At 43.4% G+C, this 18,358-nt stretch overlaps 1 protein-coding gene across 2 annotated transcripts in view; it reads left to right on the top strand.

The window, feature by feature from the left end:
• LOC110523108 (lysophosphatidic acid receptor 1) overlaps positions 1-17,410 on the top strand; it is a 79,651-nt gene extending 62,241 nt beyond the window's left edge. Inside the window, exons 3-4 of one of the 2 annotated variants that reach the window (XR_016495816.1) lie at positions 8,993-16,154; positions 16,187-17,410. Coding sequence is in view for 1 of the 2 variants with exons in the window: in XM_021601520.3 (XP_021457195.1) it covers positions 8,993-9,300 (308 nt within the window). In the remaining variant the exon portion in view is untranslated. Of the gene's footprint in view, positions 1-8,992 lie in introns of both variants that reach the window. The other variant, XM_021601520.3, reaches the window with a different exon arrangement.
• Positions 17,411-18,358: the final 948 nt, after the last annotated feature.

Below are 18,358 nucleotides of genomic sequence, written 5' to 3'. Positions count from 1 at the left end.
AACAACACGTCTGCCACACTGATCCTCAACACAGGTGCCCCTCAGGGGTACGTGCTCAGTCCCCTCCTGTACTCCCTGTTCACCCACGACTGCATGGCCAAACACAACTCCAACACCATCATTAAGTTTGGTGACGACACAACGGTGGTAGGCCTGATCACCGACAACAATGAGACAGCCTTTAGGGAGGAGGTCAGAGACCTAGCAGTTTGGTGCCAGAGATCTCCAGTTTGGTCTCCCTCAACGTGAGCAACACAAATAAGCTGATCGTGGACTACAGGAACAGGCAGGCCGACGGGGCTGTAGTGGAGTGGGTCGAGAGTTTCAAGTTCCTTGGTGTCCACATCATCAACTATCTATCATGGTCCAAACACACCAAGACAGTTGTGAAGAGGGCACATCAATGCCTTTTCCCCCTCAGGAGACAAAATATTTGGCGTGGGTCCCCAGATCCTCAAAAAGTTATACGCTGCACCATCGAGACAATACTGGTTGCATTACAACCTGGTACGGCAACTGCTCATCATCCTACTGTAAGGCGATTCGAAGGGTAGTGCGTACGGCCCAGTACATCACTGGGGGCAAGCTTCCTGCCATCCAAGCTTCCTGCCATCCAAGCTTCCTGCCATCCAAGGCAGTCACCCCAGTCATAGACTGTTCTCTCTGCTATCGCACGACAAGCGGTACCGGATCGACAAGTCTAGGACCAAAAGGCTCCTTAACAGCTTCGACCCCCAAACCATAAGACTGATGAACAATTAGGAAAATGGCCACCTGGACTATTTACATTGACACCCCTCCCCCCCTTTGTTTTTACACTGCTGCTACTCGCTGCTTATTATCTATACATTGTCACTTGACACACCCCTACCTATATGTACAAATTAACTACCCTACCTACATGTACAAATTAACTAATATTTTCTCAACTCTAATTCCTGAACTGCATTGTTGGTTAAGGGCTTGTAATTACGCATTTCATGGTATTTACCTGTTGTATTCAGCGCATGTGACACATAACATTAAATTTGACAGATGTCTGTCTCTCTCATTCACAATTCACAGCTGTCAATTCAATTTGTTTTATTGGCATGGGCAAAATACTGTATGTTTACATTGCCAAAGCAAGTGAAATAGATAATAAACAATATAAAATGAACAGTAAACATTACACTCAAAGTTCCCCCCCCAAAAATAGATATTTCAGATGTCATTGTTTCTCTCTCTTTCCATTCACAACCCACAGCTGTCTTCTCTCTCTCTCTCTATCTCTCTCTCTGTCTCTCTGTCTCTCTCTCTGTCCTGTCGGTTGGGAGAACCTAAATGTTATTTTGGGTTCCAGGTAGAACATGTGAGTCGACTGCTCTTCTCTTACAACTTGTTTAACTCCTGAGAGCCTCTCTCGGAATATCTGAGACATGAGGCGTACAGCCAGACCCGCTGAGCAGAACATAAAGCTTCTCTCTCTGCTTTAACAAAACATCTGCTCTCTTACAAAGTCTGAATATTGTTATATTTTTAACACAGAGATTTTCAGCTGAATGTCATCGTAGAGCGTAAATCTTCATGCATCTTCGTCTTTGGATATAATCAGAATGTTATGTTGATAAAAGCAAAATTGTAGCTATATGTGTAAATGATGTTGCTGTGATGGTCAAGAACGTGTTGTCTTTAGTTGGAGATAAGAGGAGGATCATTTTGTGTCAGAGGAATCAAGGAGAGGCCTTGTCCTTAACAGAGAACTACTCAGAGGAACCAAGGAGAGGCCTTGACCTTAACAGAGAACTACTAACTATATATGTGTCCTATTTGGGACACACGTGCTCATCCCAGGGTTTTTCTTTATTTTTACTATTTTATATATTGTAGAATAATAGTGACGACATCAAAACTATGAAATAACACATGGAATTATGGAGTAACCAAAAAAGAGTTAAACGAATCATAATATATTTTAAATTTGACATTCTACAAAGTAGCCACCCTTTGCCTTGATGACAGCTTTGCATTCTCTCAACCAGCTTCATGAGGTAGTCAACTAGAATGCATTTTAATTAACAGGTGTGCCTTGTTAAAAGTTCATTTTTTGGAATTTATTTCCTCCTTTAAAACTTCTTAAGGCTAGGGGGCAGTATTCAGAAGTTTGGATGACTGAGGTGCCCAAAGTAAACCGCCTGCTACTCAGGCACAGAAGCTAGGATATGTATATAATTGGTTGTAGTTTCTAAAACTGTTAAAATAATGCCTGTGAGTATAACAGAACTGATATGGCAGGTGAAAACCCAAGTTTCTTTTGTTGTTGAGGTTTCTGCCTATTCAAATGCTTGTTTATGGAAAAATCAAAGGAATATCTCCCAGATTGCAGTTCCTAGGGCTTCCACTAGATGTCAACAGTCTTTAGAAAGAGTTTCAGGCTTGTGTTTTGAAAAATGAACCAGAATTTGTAGTTTTTCAAGGTGGCTCTCGTTTTGGCTGTAGTCTTGTGGCGCGCGTGGAAAAGGGCGGCCACTTCGTTATTTATCTTCGGTAATAAACATACTATTCTCCGTCTTAAATTTGATCATTTATTTACATATTAGGGTACCTGAGGATTGATTAGAAACGTTATTTGACTTGTTTGGATGAAGTTTATTGGTAACTTTTGGGATTCCAGGGGAACAGGTGGATTACTGAATCAAGCGCGCCAACTAAACTGACTTTTTTGGGACATAAAGAAGGACTTTATCGAACAAAATGACCATTTATGTAGCTGGGACCCTTTCCCAGCACCCCACCTTTCCCAAAAAGAGTTTAATGCGTCTGAGCCAGTCGGTTGTGTTGTGACAAAGTAGGGGTGGTATAACAGGACTCTACGCTAACTTTCTCCCCAAGGAGTACATGTGCTCCTAAATGAAAAAATGTAGGAGCACAGTGAAAAATGTAACAGAGTTTATTAACAATTTATTACATACATATTTATACTGTGTGTGTGTGTGAGAGTACTAAGGGACACACATCTGTGGAACAGCACATACCACCAAAATCACACATTGACCCATGACCCATGCAAAGGATATCAGTTGTCCAGCTGGTTTTGTATGTTGGCCGTCTGGCACGCTTAGAGGTCAGCCAGCGGTCCACGGCAGGAGTGGGATCCAACTCCTCGACAGAAGGCCCCTCCAGGCTGATCCTCATCAGGTCTTTGTTGATGGAGATCACAAGGCAGCTTCTTGTCGAATTCTTAATCCGGTTCTGCGCAGAGAAGCCTCGCTCTCACTTGGCAGCTGAAATGGGCAGAACCTGCATAAGCTGCACCAACTCCAGTATGTTCTAGGGAAAAGATATCTTTCAATTTCATTTAAACTCTTACCATCAACTTATCAAACCAACCATAGGATAGCACTCAGGACTGTTAGTCGACCTTGTAATCGTGCCTGTAGGGATCCTTTGTCAACATGGTCCCCCACAGGCCACTGTAGGACTTGTCCTTGACATTGTGGCTGACCAGGATTTTCAGCCCCTGCCACTCATCCTGGATTGCAGCCATGTTGCACCCTGATCTGCAGGATTGAACAGAGCAAGTGAGTTTGCATATTTTCCAAACATAACATTGTCTCATATGGCAATGCAGTGTCAAATAAATTCTTACCTCTCTAGAGGCTCCTTGAAATGCCTCATCAGTTCTGCCACACCATCATCGCCGAAGGTGAGGAGGCTTGGCCTGGTCATGTGTCAGAGTTTAGCACTCTGAAAGACTCCACTGGGGTCTGGACACCCTCATCCTTTAGCAAACCACCAAACATGGCTTTGAGATCATCCACGCCACCTTCTGAATGGTCAGTAGTGCCAGGTCTAGTCTGTGAAAGTCAGAACAGAATCTTCCAAAAAAATTCACCATCTCCCCCCTGTCTCTTGTGCCAACAGAAAATAATAATTCTGTGGTATTTACCATTCCAGCACTTAGCGCATGCACACACTAAATCATAGGTTTGTAACTAATAAATTCTCTATGTGGCATACAGTGGATCGGGATTATATGCCCCCCTGCCTCTCTCTGCAGGTGGGCAATCACTCCCCCACGGTGGCCCATGTTCACGGAGACACGATCTGCCCCGAAGGAGATGCACCTCTTCATCCATGACCCTCCATCCTCCTCTGGGCAAACAGCACAAAATGTGGCCTTTGTGGCATCCAAAACGCCTCAAATGACGACACACAAAAAAAAAAATAATACAAAAGTATTTCTGACAAACTAAATTAAATGATCCCAAATATGAATAACGGTTAAACTTTACACAAGACTAAAGCCTATAAAGAGGAACAATTTACCAATGGCATGAGAGTGCTCAAGGGTCTGTTTTCCGACCATGTGATTGACTGGCTTCCCATCCTCCAACAAGCGCAGGTAGACTATCTTTCGTTCGGTGTTGGATATATCAGCGCATGTAGAAAATGTCTCATTCGGTGTTGTATATACAGTGGGGCAAAAAAGTATTTAGTCAGCCGCCAACTGTGCAAGTTCTCCCACTTAAAAAGATGAGAGAGGCCTGTAATTTTCATCATAGGTACACTTCAACTATGACAGACAAAATGAGGAAAAAAAATCCAGAAAATCACATTGTAGGAATTTTTATGAATTTATTTGCAAATTATGGTGGAAAATAAGTATGCATGTAAAAACAGATGCAATTCTGTTGTAGCTTAGACCCTAATTTACATCCAGGTTTTTGTGTCGTGCCGCCATCGGTTGAGACACAGCATGCTCTTGACTACAGGGTGGGTGTCATTTCAATCATAGAAACACAATTCATAGAATGGACCTATGCCTTCAGAACACTGTAATTTACCTGGTCCACCATTGAAATTAAATAGAATTTAAACTTTGTAATTACTACCACGAAGATGGCTTCCTGTCCACCCACCATCAAATGCCAACTTTAAATGGTCATGTCCAATGTTCCCTCCAACGTTTTGGGGCACTGAGCAAATTGTAGGTTTTGTGAGAGGAAACTTGAACGTTGTGAGAATTGTGTGCAACTTCTGGTGAGCGTTTTACAGTGAACACTGAGGCTGTACCCTTAGTTTCATTAGCCAATAGGTTGTACCCTTAGTTTCATTAGCCAATAGGTTGTACCCTTAGTTTCAGTAGCCAATAGGTTGTACCCTTAGTTTCAGTAGCCAATAGGTTGTACCCTTAGTTTCATTAGCCAATAGGTTGTACTCTTAGTTTCAGTAACCAATAGGTTGTACCCTTAGTTTCAGTAACCAATAGGTTGTACCCTTAGTTTCAGTAGCCAATAGGTTGTACCCTTAGTTTCATTAGCCAATAGGTTGTACCCTTAGTTTCAGTAGCCAATAGGTTGTACTCTTAGTTTCAGTAACCAATAGGTTGTACCCTTAGTTTCATTAGCCAATAGGTTGTACCCTTAGTTTTAGTAGCCAATAGGCTGTACCCTTAGTTTCAGTAACCAATAGGTTGTACTCTTAGTTTCAGTAACCAATAGGTTGTACCCTTAGTTTCAGTAACCAATAGGTTGTACCCTTAGTTTCATTAGCCAATAGGTTGTACCCTTAGTTTCAGTAACCAATAGGTTGTACCCTTAGTTTCAGTAGCCAATAGGTTGTACCCTTAGTTTCAGTAGCCAATAGGTTGTACCCTTAGTTTCAGTAACCAATAGGTTGTACCCTTAGTTTCAGTAGCCAATAGGTTGTACCCTTAGTTTCATTAGCCAATAGGTTGTACCCTTAGTTTCATTAGCCAATAGGTTGTACCCTTAGTTTCATTAGCCAATAGGTTGTACCCTTAGTTTCAGTAGCCAATAGGTTGTACTCTTAGTTTCAGTAACCAATAGGTTGTACCCTTAGTTTCAGTAACCAATAGGTTGTACTCTTAGTTTCAGTAGCCAATAGGTTGTACCCTTAGTTTCATTAGCCAATAGGTTGTACTCTTAGTTTCATTAGCCAATAGGTTGTACCCTTAGTTTCAGTAACCAATAGGTTGTACTCTTAGTTTCATTAGCCAATAGGTTGTACCCTTAGTTTCAGTAGCCAATAGGTTGTACCCTTAGTTTCAGTAACCAATAGGTTGTACCCTTAGTTTCATTAGCCAATAGGTTGTACCCTTAGTTTCAGTAGCCAATAGGTTGTACTCTTAGTTTCAGTAACCAATAGGTTGTACCCTTAGTTTCAGTAACCAATAGGTTGTACTCTTAGTTTCAGTAGCCAATAGGTTGTACCCTTAGTTTCATTAGCCAATAGGTTGTACTCTTAGTTTCATTAGCCAATAGGTTGTACCCTTAGTTTCAGTAACCAATAGGTTGTACTCTTAGTTTCATTAGCCAATAGGTTGTACCCTTAGTTTCAGTAGCCAATAGGTTGTACCCTTAGTTTCAGTAACCAATAGGTTGTACCCTTAGTTTCAGTAACCAATAGGTTGTACCCTTAGTTTCAGTAGCCAATAGGCTGTACCCTTAGTTTCAGTAGCCAATAGGCTGTACCCTTACAGTTTCAGTAGCCAATATATTGTATGTACCCTTACAGTCTTAGACAGTAGCCAATAGGCTGCACCCTGACAGTTTTAGACATGAGCCAATAGGCTGTGCCCTGACAGTTTTAGACAGTAGCCAATAGGTTATTGTGGATATTGGAGCATAATGTAGGCCTACCAACAAAACCAATGGAGTAAAGCACATAACATTTTCACATGGAAACAGCTTTTGATTTCTATGATAGACTATATGAGGTCTTAAATACAGGCCTACAGTAGTCTGAGGTGTTCAGTGAAGGCCTACAGTAGTCTGAGGTGTTCAGTGAAGGCCTACAGTAGTCTATATGAGGTGTTAAATACAGGCCTACAGTAGTCTATAAGAGGTGTTAAATACAGGCCTACAGTAGTCTGTCTATAAGAGGTGTTCAGTGAAGGCCTACAGTAGTCTGTATGAGGTGTTCAGGCCTACAGTAGTCTGTATGAGGTGTTCAGGCCTACGGTAGTCTGTATGAGGTGTTCAGGCCTACGATAGTCTGTATGAGGTGTTCAGGCCTACAGTAGTATGAATGAGGTGTTCAGGCCTACGGTAGTCTGTATGAGGTGTTCAGGCCTACAGTAGTCTGTATGAGGTGTTCAGGCCTACAGTAGTCTGTATGAGGTGTTCAGGCCTACAGTAGTCTGTATGAGGTGTTCAGGCCTACAGTAGTCTGTGTGAGGTGTTCAGGCCTACGGTAGTCTGTATGAGGTGTTCAGGCCTACAGTAGTCTGTGTGAGGTGTTCAGGCCTACGGTAGTCTGTATGAGGTGTTCAGGCCTACGGTAGTCTGTATGAGGTGTTCAGGCCTACGGTAGTCTGTATGAGGTGTTCAGGCCTACGGTAGTCTGTATGAGGTGTTCAGGTCTACAGTAGTCTGTATGAGGTGTTCAGGCCTACAGTAGTCTGTGTGAGGTGTTCAGTGAAGGCCTACAGTAGTCTATATAGGTGTTAAATACAGGCCTACAGTAGTCGGTATGAGGTGTTCAGGCCTACAGTAGTCTGTATGAGGTGTTCAGTGAAGGCCTACAGTAGTCTATATAGGTGTTAAATACAGGCCTACAGTAGTCTGTATGAGGTGTTCAGGCCTACAGTAGTCTGTATGAGGTGTTCAGGCCTACGGTAGTCTGTATGAGGTGTTCAGGCCTACGGTAGTTTGTATGAGGTGTTCAGGCCTACAGTAGTCTGTATGAGGTGTTCAGGCCTACAGTAGTCTGTATGAGGTGTTCAGGCCTACAGTAGTCTGTGTGAGGTGTTCAGTGAAGGCCTACAGTAGTCTGTATGAGGTGTTCAGGCCTACAGTAGTCTGTGTGAGGTGTTCAGTGAAGGCCTACAGTAGTCTATATAGGTGTTAAATACAGGCCTACAGTATTCTATATGAGGTGTTGAATACAGGCCTGGTTTAGTGGTTTTTGTGCTCTTGTAGGAAACAGTAACTCCCCATATTTAATTGGGCTATTAACTTGCTAACTAGCAAAGAATATCAACAAATGTGCATGTGCGGCTCTGCGCTCTGAATCTTAACTGATCTGAAAAGCGTTTTCACTTTGCGGATGATTGAAAGACCGTTGCGCTCTGGCTCTGCCTGCAACAAAATCATACTCAATCTAGCAAAGTTACATTTGTTTTGGTTTGTTGCATTCAAATGGGGCTGATAGAATCAACAACATTATATCATAGAAACAACGTGGATCTAATACACCACAAACTAATGGGGCGGATCGCATGCGTCTCCAAGCGCCCCGTTTAGAGGGCACATTGTTAGAATAAACATGATCTATGTTTCAATAGGTTTCCTATGGAGTATTGACAGTATAATTTAAAACATAATGTATTGCATTCCCATTCAACATTCTCTGTGTTGACCTTCAACAATTTTTTTTGTGGTACCGTTTGTAAGTTAATTTTTGTAACTGTCAGCCAAAATATATTCAAGTGCACGTTGTGTCTCAACTGATGGCACAACACAAACACCTCTGATGTAAAATAAGGTCCAAGCTACAACATATATGCAACACAACATTTAGATAGTTTTAACTTTTAAGGTTAAGAAATTATAAAACAGTTTGACAATCCCTGCTTGTAAACTTTTAAAAAGATATATCCATTTCAGTCGTTGATATTTTCCAGTGACGAAGACGAATGTTTCATGGTAAGGTATGTAGACGGGGTCAACTTTGACCCCATCTCCTGAATGTTTTGCCATTCAGGTCCAAAAATCACTTCCTGACCACTTCTACAATGGAAAAACTTGTATGGTTTCATTCAAATCAAAAAGGGCTGCTGTCAAAATATACAATACCAGAATATATGGCTGCGTTTCAAATGTCTTTTCTATATAGAAATCAACAATTGTAGGTTGAGACTAACTTCTGGCCACACTGAGCAGTCCCATTCTCTAACCAGTCATCTCCTTCTGGTGGTCAGATTAACTGAACAGTCTCATTCTCTAACTGAATAGTCTTACTTTCTCACTTTTCTCTTCTCCTCCAGGTGCGTTCATCGTGTGCTGGACGCCAGGGCTGGTTCTCATCCTCCTCGATGTGTTCTGTGCCAACTGTAACGTCCTGGACTTTGAGAAGTTCTTCCTGCTTCTGGCTGAGTTTAACTCTGCTATGAACCCCATCATCTACAGCTACCGGGACAAGGAGATGAGCGCCACCTTCAAGCAGATCTTGTGCTGTCAGCGCCAGGAGAACGTTAACGGGACGGCAGCCGAGGGCTCCGACCGCTCAGCCTCCTCTATCAATCACACCGTGCTGAGTGGAGGGAAACAAAACAATGATCACTCAGTGGTGTGAGGAGAGGGGCTGGAGACAGGAGGAGAGGGGCTGGAGACAGGAGGAGAGGGGCTGGAGACAGGAGGAGAGGGGCTGGAGACAGGAGGAGAGGGGCTGGGGTTGGAGCTAGAAGGAGAGGACTCGCTGGAGGAGAGGAGAGGGACTGGGGCTGCAGAGAGGAGAGGGACTGGGGCTGCAGAGAGGAGGAGAGGAGAAGGACTGGGGCAGGAGAGGAGAGGGACTGGGGCTGGAGCTAGGAGGAGAGGAGAAGGACTGGGGCTGGAGACAGGAGGAGAGGAGAAGGGCCGGAGCTAGCAGAAGAGGAGCTGGAGACAGGAGGAGAGGACTGGGGCTAGAGAACAGAGGAGAGGGGGCTGCAGTGTGAAGCCCAGCCCAGGGGTGGCCAGAAGATGGGTGAGGGGACGAGGGCAGGCTGGGGCCAGGGAGGTGGGTGGCCAGGAGATGGACAATTGGACCTACTATAATTGACCAGGGTGTTGCCATGGAGACGGGTCGGAACAGAGGGCAGATTCATTGCAAGACTCTTATTGGTTGTTAGTTATTTGTTTTCTATTTTGTTAAAGTGTTGACACCACATTAACTATTTAAAGACTTTAATGTATGATGATGTGAAGGACTTGCAGAAGCTCTCTGTATCCCCCCTCTCTCTGACTAAACTTCTTAACTATCATTATATCCATATTACCATCACAATAGGAAGAAGGGTCTGACTAAACGGCTGAACAGCTTTTACCCAGGTCTTTTGGGCCTTCATTGTGACCACACGACTTAGATACTTGTTACTGTCTGTATTCTGTTGTTGAGCCAGACCAAAGGGGGCCAACCAAGTCGTTAGTCTGCCAAGACCTGGCCTGTGTCCCAAATTGGTCCTGGTCTAAAGTAGTGCACTACAAAGGGAATAGGGTTCCATTGGGGACATAGACCTGTTCATAATTTTAACTTTCTGTTGCCAAGTATGTTGGATCCATTAACTGAAAGCTTGGTGACCTGTTTTACCCAACTCTCGCTTTGGCCAGATTCCACCCCAAAGTCTGTCGTTGTCAAACACGACTGATCATAAAGCGTGTACATTCCTGATGTTTTAATGTCAGACATTCAGGTTAACACACTCTGTCCTGGACAATGACCATCGGCAAGGGAGTGTCTCTCGATCTATCTACAGTTATGGTCTATAGATGGCCTGAATTGCTTACAGGAGGTGTATTGATGGCATTAATGCAATTGATGGGCACCTCTAATACAGCTAACCTGAGTGATATCACCTCTAATACAGCTGACCTGAGTGATATCACCTCTAATACAGCTGACCTGAGTGATATCAACTCTAATACAGCTGACCTGAGTGATATCACCTCTAATACAGCTGACCTGAGTGATATCACCTCTAATACAGCTGACCTGAGTGATATCACCTCTAATACAGCTGACCTGAGTGATATCACCTCTAATACAGCTGACCTGAGTGATATCACCTCTAATACAGCTAACCTGAGTGATATCACCTCTAATACAGCTGACCTGAGTATCACCTCTAATAAAGCTGACCTGAGTGATATCACCTCTAATACAGCTGACCTGAGTGATATCACCTCTAATACAGCTGACCAGAGGTCCAGTTTGTTGGTGCTGTCATGCAACTACCTTTCACTCATTGTCATGCCAAATACAGGGATCTGCCTAAATCTAGGAAAACCTAATATACAGGGTAGGTTGCACCAACATGGAGGAACTCTTAAGCCTTAATTTAACCCAGTTTCATCTTCATCTTGTTGCACCAAACTTTAAATCTATTTTTAAATTAATCCTAGTTAAAATGAATCCTTCCTCTAATCATAAGTTTTAGTTTTCACTTTAAACCTAGAGTCATTTTAAGCTTGAATATAAACTTAGATTGGAGATGAATTCTGAAATGCCACTTGATGTGGTTGAACTGATAAAATGACAGGATATCGACTGTGGAGAGACCAGAACGACAGAGTTCCTCAGAGAACATTACGAGACAGGTTGTATCCTGTTGAGTTTTTTTATGATAATGATGAGTTTTCAAGGAGATGCCGCTTCTCCAAGGAATCTGTAATGCAACTGGAAAGAAAGGTTGGACCAAGCGTGGGAACGACTGTAACGAGGATGTACCCCTACTACTTCAGCTCCTGATGACTCTACGGTTCTATGTAACTGGATGTTTCCAGATGGTGGATGAATGTGGACCTTTCTGGACTCCACAAGTCTACCGTCTACAGGATTGTAGCCAGAGTGTCCAGTGCTTTTGCCGGCCTGAAGAATGAGTACATCAGGTTCAGTCCGACAGAGGAAACAGCAGCTGGATTTTTACAGGAAAGCTAGATTCCCATGTGTACTATGGGCAATAGACTGGACACACATTCCTATTCCGAACCCTGGTGGTGGGAATGGAGAACTATTCTGTAATCAGAAAGATTACTGCTCCATCAACGTGCAGGCTGTCTGTGATGTCAAAGGTCAGCTCACCAACATCCTACTGCTCCGTCAACGTGCAGGCTGTCTGTGATGTCAAAGGTCAGCTCACCAACATCCTACTGCTCCGTCAACCTGCAGGCTGTCTGTGATGTCAAAGGTCAGCTCACCAACATCCTACTGCTCCGTCAACGTGCAGGCTGTCTGTGATGTCAAAGGTCAGCTCACCAACATCCTACTGCTCCGTCAACGTGCAGGCTGTCTGTGATGTCAAAGGTCAGCTCACCAACATCCTACTGCTCCGTCAACCTGCAGGCTGTCTGTGATGTCAAAGGTCAGCTCACCCACATCCTACTGCTCCGTCAACGTGCAGGCTGTCTGTGATGTCAAAGGTCAGCTCACCAACATCCTAGCTAGATGGCCAGGATCCACCCATGACAGCAGATACTTTGACAATAGTCGTCTGTGTGCAATGCTGGAAAGGGGAGCATATGAAGGCCCCCTACTACGTAACAATGGATATTATTGTCATGGGAACCTTATGACTCCCCTTTTAAACCCCCAGACACCTGAAGAGAGACAATCCACCACCTCATATCCTGACAAGAGATCTCATAGAGAGAGAACACACCACCGCTCATATCCTGACAAGAGATCTCATAGAGAGAGAACACACCACCTCTCATATCCTGACAAGAGATCTCATAGAGAGAGAACACACCACCGCTCATATCCTGACAAGAGATCTCATAGAGAGAGAACACACCACCTCTCATATCCTGACAAGAGATCTCATAGAGAGAGAACACACCACCTCTCATATCCTGACAAGAGATCTCATAGAGAGAGAACACACCACCTCTCATAACCTGACAAGAGATCTCATAGAGAGAGAACACACCACCGCTCATATCCTGACAAGAGATCTCATAGAGAGAGAACACACCACCGCTCATATCCTGACAAGAGATCTCATAGAGAGAGAACACACCACCGCTCATATCCTGACAAGAGATCTCATAGAGAGAGAACACACCACCTCTCATATCCTGACAAGAGATCTCATAGAGAGAGAACACACCACCTCTCATATCCTGACAAGAGATCTCATAGAGAGAGAACACACCACCTCTCATATCCTGACAAGAGATCTCATAGAGAGAGAACACACCACCTCTCATATCCTGACAAGAGATCTCATAGAGAGAGAACACACCACCTCTCATATCCTGACAAGAGATCTCATAGAGAGAGTTTTTGTAGTATGGAAGAAAAGATTCCCTCCCCTACAGGTGGTGCTCTGCATGAAGATGGACACTACACTGACAATCACAATTGCAGTGGAAGTTCTGTATAACTTTAGCAAGAGACAAGGAGACAAGCTACCTGAGGAGGATGAGGAGAATGGAGAAGATGGCCAGGTGCAACATGCTGTTGATGTGAATGCGGTGAGGAGAACCTTGATTGAGAACAATTTTTGCAGCCTAACGTGTGTGTAGTGTAACATGTAAAAAGCAATATTATATTTTGACTGACGTGCAATTTTTAATAAGACTATCTGTATTAAAATGTATTATTAAGTCATTGTTATTCTCTATCATAAAGGGGGGAACTGGAAGCACCAGAACATGAGCGGGGGAACCACATTGCTTGGGAAAGCATTGTTTTAATAAATAACAAGATTAGCATTCTTTCCACATTTGTTTCCCTGAAGGCGTTTCTGTTTCTGAATTCGCAGTAGCTCTTTTTTTGTAAACTCAGAATCTCAGTCTGAGGAATATTTTTCTCTCCCTCCAGCGCCAAAACATCAATATGAGCTGTTTTCGTCTCGGGTTCTGGGGGGCTAGTTCAAGATCCAGGCATTGCTGTTTCTCCACGACAACAGGGTGTCAGCTCAACTAAAGAGAATCAACTCATTATTAGAACTTATCTTCCCATTTTGTAATTGAATTAGAGCTTATGATACACCTTGGTAGAATGATGACGTTATGCAACATGCTGTAACGGGACTGAGAACAGTAAATTACTAGTAGCGTTAGTTTCAGTGGTGGAAAAAGTAATTTCATACTGTTGTAAAAGTAATGATATCTTAATAGAAAATAACTTGAGTAAAAGTCAGCCAGTAAAAAGTAAAGTAAAAAGTCAAAGTATTTGGGTTTAAATGTTCTTAAGTATCAAAAGTAAAAGTATGAATTATTTAATATTCCTTACATTAAGAAATCCAGATGGCACGGTTTTATTACATTGACAGTTTGCCAGTGTCACACTCCAACACTCAGACATAATTTACAAATGAAACATTTGTGTTTAGTGAGTCTGCCAGATCAGAGCCAGTAGGGATGACCAGGGATGTTCTCTGTTTAGTGAGTCCTCCAGATCAGAGCCAGTAGGGATGACCAGGGATGTTCTCTGTTTAGTGAGTCCTCCAGATCAGAGGCAGTAGGGCTGACCAGGGATGTTCTCTGTTTAGTGAGTCCTCCAGATCAGATGCAGTAGGGATGACCAGGGATGTTCTCTGTTTAGTGAGTCCTCCAGATCAGAGCCAGTAGGGATGACCAGGGATGTTCTCTGTTTAGTGAGTCTTCCAGATCAGAGGCAGTAGGGCTGACCAGGGATGTTCTCTGTTTAGTGAGTCCTCCAGATCAGAGGCAGTAGGGATGACCAGGGATGTTCTCTGTTTAGTGAGTCCTCCAGATCAGAGGCAGTAGAGAGGACCAGGGATGTTCTCTGTTTAGTGAGTCCTCCAGATCAGAGGCAGTAGGGCTGACCAGGGATGTTCTCTGTTTAGTGAGTCCACCAGATCAGAGGCAGTAGGGATGACCAGGGATGTTCTCTGTTTAGTGAGTCCTCCAGATCAGAGGCAGTAGGGCTGACCAGGGATGTTCTCTGTTTAGTGAGTCCTCCAGATCAGAGGCAGTAGGGATGACCAGGGATGTTCTCTGTTTAGTGAGTCCTCCAGATCAGAGGCAGTAGGGATGACCAGGGATGTTCTCTGTTTAGTGAGTCTATCAGATCAGAGGCAGTAGGGACGACCAGGGATGTTCTCTGTTTAGTGAGTCCTCCAGATCAGATGCAGTAGGGATGACCAGGGATGTTCTCTGTTTAGTGAGTCCTCCAGATCAGAGGCAGTAGGGATGACCAGGGATGTTCTCTGTTTAGTGAGTCCTCCAGATCAGAGGCAGTAGGGATGACCAGGGGATGTTCTCTGTTTAGTGAGTCCTCCAGATCAGAGGCAGTAGGGATGACCAGGGATGTTCTCTGTTTAGTGAGTCCTCCAGATCAGAGGCAGTAGGGATGACCAGGGATGTTCTCTGTTTAGTGAGTCTGCCAGATCAGAGGCAGTGGGGATGACCAGGGATGTTCTCTGTTTAGTGAGTCCTCCAGATCAGAGGCAGTAGGGATGACCAGGGATGTTCTCTGTTTATTGAGTCCTCCAGATCAGATGCAGTGGGGATGACCAGGGGATGTTCTCTCGATAAGTGCCCGAATTGGACCAGGTTCCTGCTAAGTACTCAAGAACATTATATGGAGTAAAACCTTGTTTAAGTCTTTTCTTTAGGAATGTAGTGAAGTAAAAATAAAAGTTGTCCAATATATAAAGAGTAAAGTACAGATACCCAAAAAACTGACTAAAGTAGTGCTTTAATGTATTTTAACTTAAGTACTTTACACCACTGGGTAGTTTTGACATGCATTGTAGTCATTGATGTTAACCAGTTGTTTATGCTTACTAAGTATTGGTGGGACTAGTTGTCTGTTGTCGTCATAGGGTTAACTGTTCGGTATCATCACATATGTCCCGAGAGAGAGACTCTGGTCTGAAATATCTTCCGCCTCTCATCTGCTGCATTATTTTTGGCTTTGAAGTTTTTCCCAGCAGCCTTCATCTGATTTGTGTCCCTCTCCTCTTTCATGTCAATCATTTAAATCTGTCGCGTAAAACAGCCCAGGTGTCGTCTTTCATCCTCCAGTACGTTACTAAATTCCTCCATCAGCTCAGTACGTTACTGAAACTAAGTTTACATACACCTTAGCCAAATACATCTAAACTTAGTTTTTCACAATTCCTGACATTTAATCCTAGTAAAAATCACTTTATTTTAAGAACATGAAATGTCAGAATAATAGTAGAGAGAATGTGGGTCAGAAGTTTACATACACTCAATTAGTATTTGGTAGCATTGCCTTTAAATTGTTTAACTTGGGTCAAACGTTTTGGGTAGCCTTCCACAAGCTTCCCACAATAAATTGGGTGAATTCCTCCTGACAGAGCTGGTATAACCGAGTCAGGTTTGCAAGGCCTCCTTGCTTGTACACACTTTTTCAGCTCTGCCCACAAATGTTCTATAGGATTGAGGTCAGGGCTTTGTGATGGACACTCCACTCCAGGTCAGGGCTTTGTGATGGACACTCCACTCCAGGTCAGGGCTTTGTGATGGACACTCCACTCCAGATCAGGGCTTTGTGGTGGACACTCCACACTCTGATGCCTATCAGAAGCTTTTAAAGCCATGACATCATTTTCTGGAATTTTCCAAGCTGTTTAAAGGCACAGTCAACTTAGTGTATGTAAACTTCTGATCCACTGGAATTGTGATACAGTGAATTATAAGTGAAATAATCTGTTTGGAAACAATAGGACAAATTACGTGTCATGCACAAAGTAGATGTCCTAACCGACTTACCAAAACTATAGTTTGTTAAGAAGAAATTTGTGGCGTGGTTGAAAAAAATGTTTTATTGACTCCAACCTGAGTGTATGTAAACTTATGATTCAACTGTATATGCTGTGTATAGAGCCCCACATTGGAGGTGTGATAATACCCATACAACCTAGCGGTGAAACAGGGAAATGGTTCCAGTCTATTTTCCACCATTCATTCTTCCCATTGGGGATTGTTAGAAACACTTAAAATAAGGTTTGTGTTTCATGTAGGCTTACCCTGGCGTGACATTTTATTAACCCCTAAATCTCTCTTGGACAAGATGACTTTTATCGATTATATTTGGCTCTATTTACTCTCAGATTTGAAAACACTAATTAGCATCAAAGTAGAGATCGTGAAAAACTACAAATCCCTGCATGTTCCTGCACGTCATCTCTAGCTGACACCTTTACTAACAGGTATTATGGAAATGTAAAACTTGCACAAGACAGTTCACAGAATTGCAGGAAATAAACTTTAAAGCAGATGTTTTTTTTCTCTCCAACGTCAAGGGGGGGGGGGTCACTAAAATATTTTGCAGTGAGGTAGTGGGGCCCCCAAAAGGCTACTGCCGGCCCTGGAGATCTGGATACAGCTAGATAATAAACAAACAAAGCAGCTGGAAGAAATACTGGCGGCTATGACAGAAGCCAAACGTGAGTTGGCTTGGGGGTGTGGTTTGACGTCCTTGCCACCACCAAGACACACCCATCTGTCAGAACCTTGCCTGCAGCTGTTTCCTCCCCACTCATTCACAACGAACAAACCTCCTGTAGATTCAGTTCAATAACTACAGGCAGATGTATGGTGAGATGCCAGAGGAAGCTTTGACTAGGTCAGTAGTCTACAGAGTAATATGAGAAGAATGCAATTGTTGAATTTATGTACATATTCTAAACTAAGTGTTTTGATAACTTTCAATTGTAGTAACAGCTCCATGTAGAATAAACAATCCTTTATATAAAACCATAGAAGTGTTCTGGTTATATAACAATGTGCACCTTTCATTGTCATTCCCAGCCGATACGGATACTGCTTCCTGTCTGCTGGTAATGGGGTTACCATAGTAACATGTTTCTCCCTCCTCATATACTGACACCTGATTCTGGTTCAGAATACACAGGGTTTCTCCCTCATATTGACCGTGGTTCAGAATACACGGGGGTTCTCCCTCATATTGATTCATTGTCATTCCCAGCCGATACGGATACTGCTTCCGGTCTGCTGGTAATGGGGTTACCATAGTAACATGTTTCTCCCTCCTCATATACTGACACCTGATTCTGGTTCAGAATACACAGGGTTTCTCCCTCATATTGACTGATCCTGGTCCAGAATACACAGGGTTTCTCCCTCACATTGACTGATCCTGGTTCAGAATACACAGGGTTTCTCCCCCATATTGACTGATACCTGATCCTTGTCCAGAATACACAGGGTTTCTCCCTCCCCATATTGACTGATGCTGGTCCAGAATACACAGGATTTCTCCTTCCTCATATTGACTGATCCTGGTCCAGAATACACAGGGTTTCTCCCTCCCCATATTGACTGATCCTGGTCCAGAATACACAGGGTTTCTCCCTCCCCATATTGACTGATCCTGGTTCAGAAAACACAGGGTTTCTCCCTCCCCATATTGACTGATCCTCGTCCAGAATACACAGGGTTTCTCCCTCCTCATATTGACTGATCCTGGTCCAGAATACACAGGGTTTCTCACTCTCCATATTGACTGATACCTGATCCTGGTTCAGAATACACAGGGTTTCTCCCTCCCCATATTGACTGATCCTGGTTCAGAATACACAGGGTTTCTCCCTCCACATATTGACTGATCCTGGTTCAGAATACACAGGGTTTCTCCCTCCCCATATTGACTGATCCTGGTCCAGAATACACAGGGTTTCTCCCTCATA

Source organism: Oncorhynchus mykiss, chromosome 5 (genome assembly GCF_057628025.1).
Source record: "Oncorhynchus mykiss isolate SJ-2025 chromosome 5, ASM5762802v1, whole genome shotgun sequence".
Taxonomy (NCBI): Eukaryota; Metazoa; Chordata; class Actinopteri; order Salmoniformes; family Salmonidae; genus Oncorhynchus; species Oncorhynchus mykiss.
The sequence above is the reverse complement of the archived record's forward strand: the minus strand, read 5'-3'. Positions and strand labels throughout refer to the sequence as shown.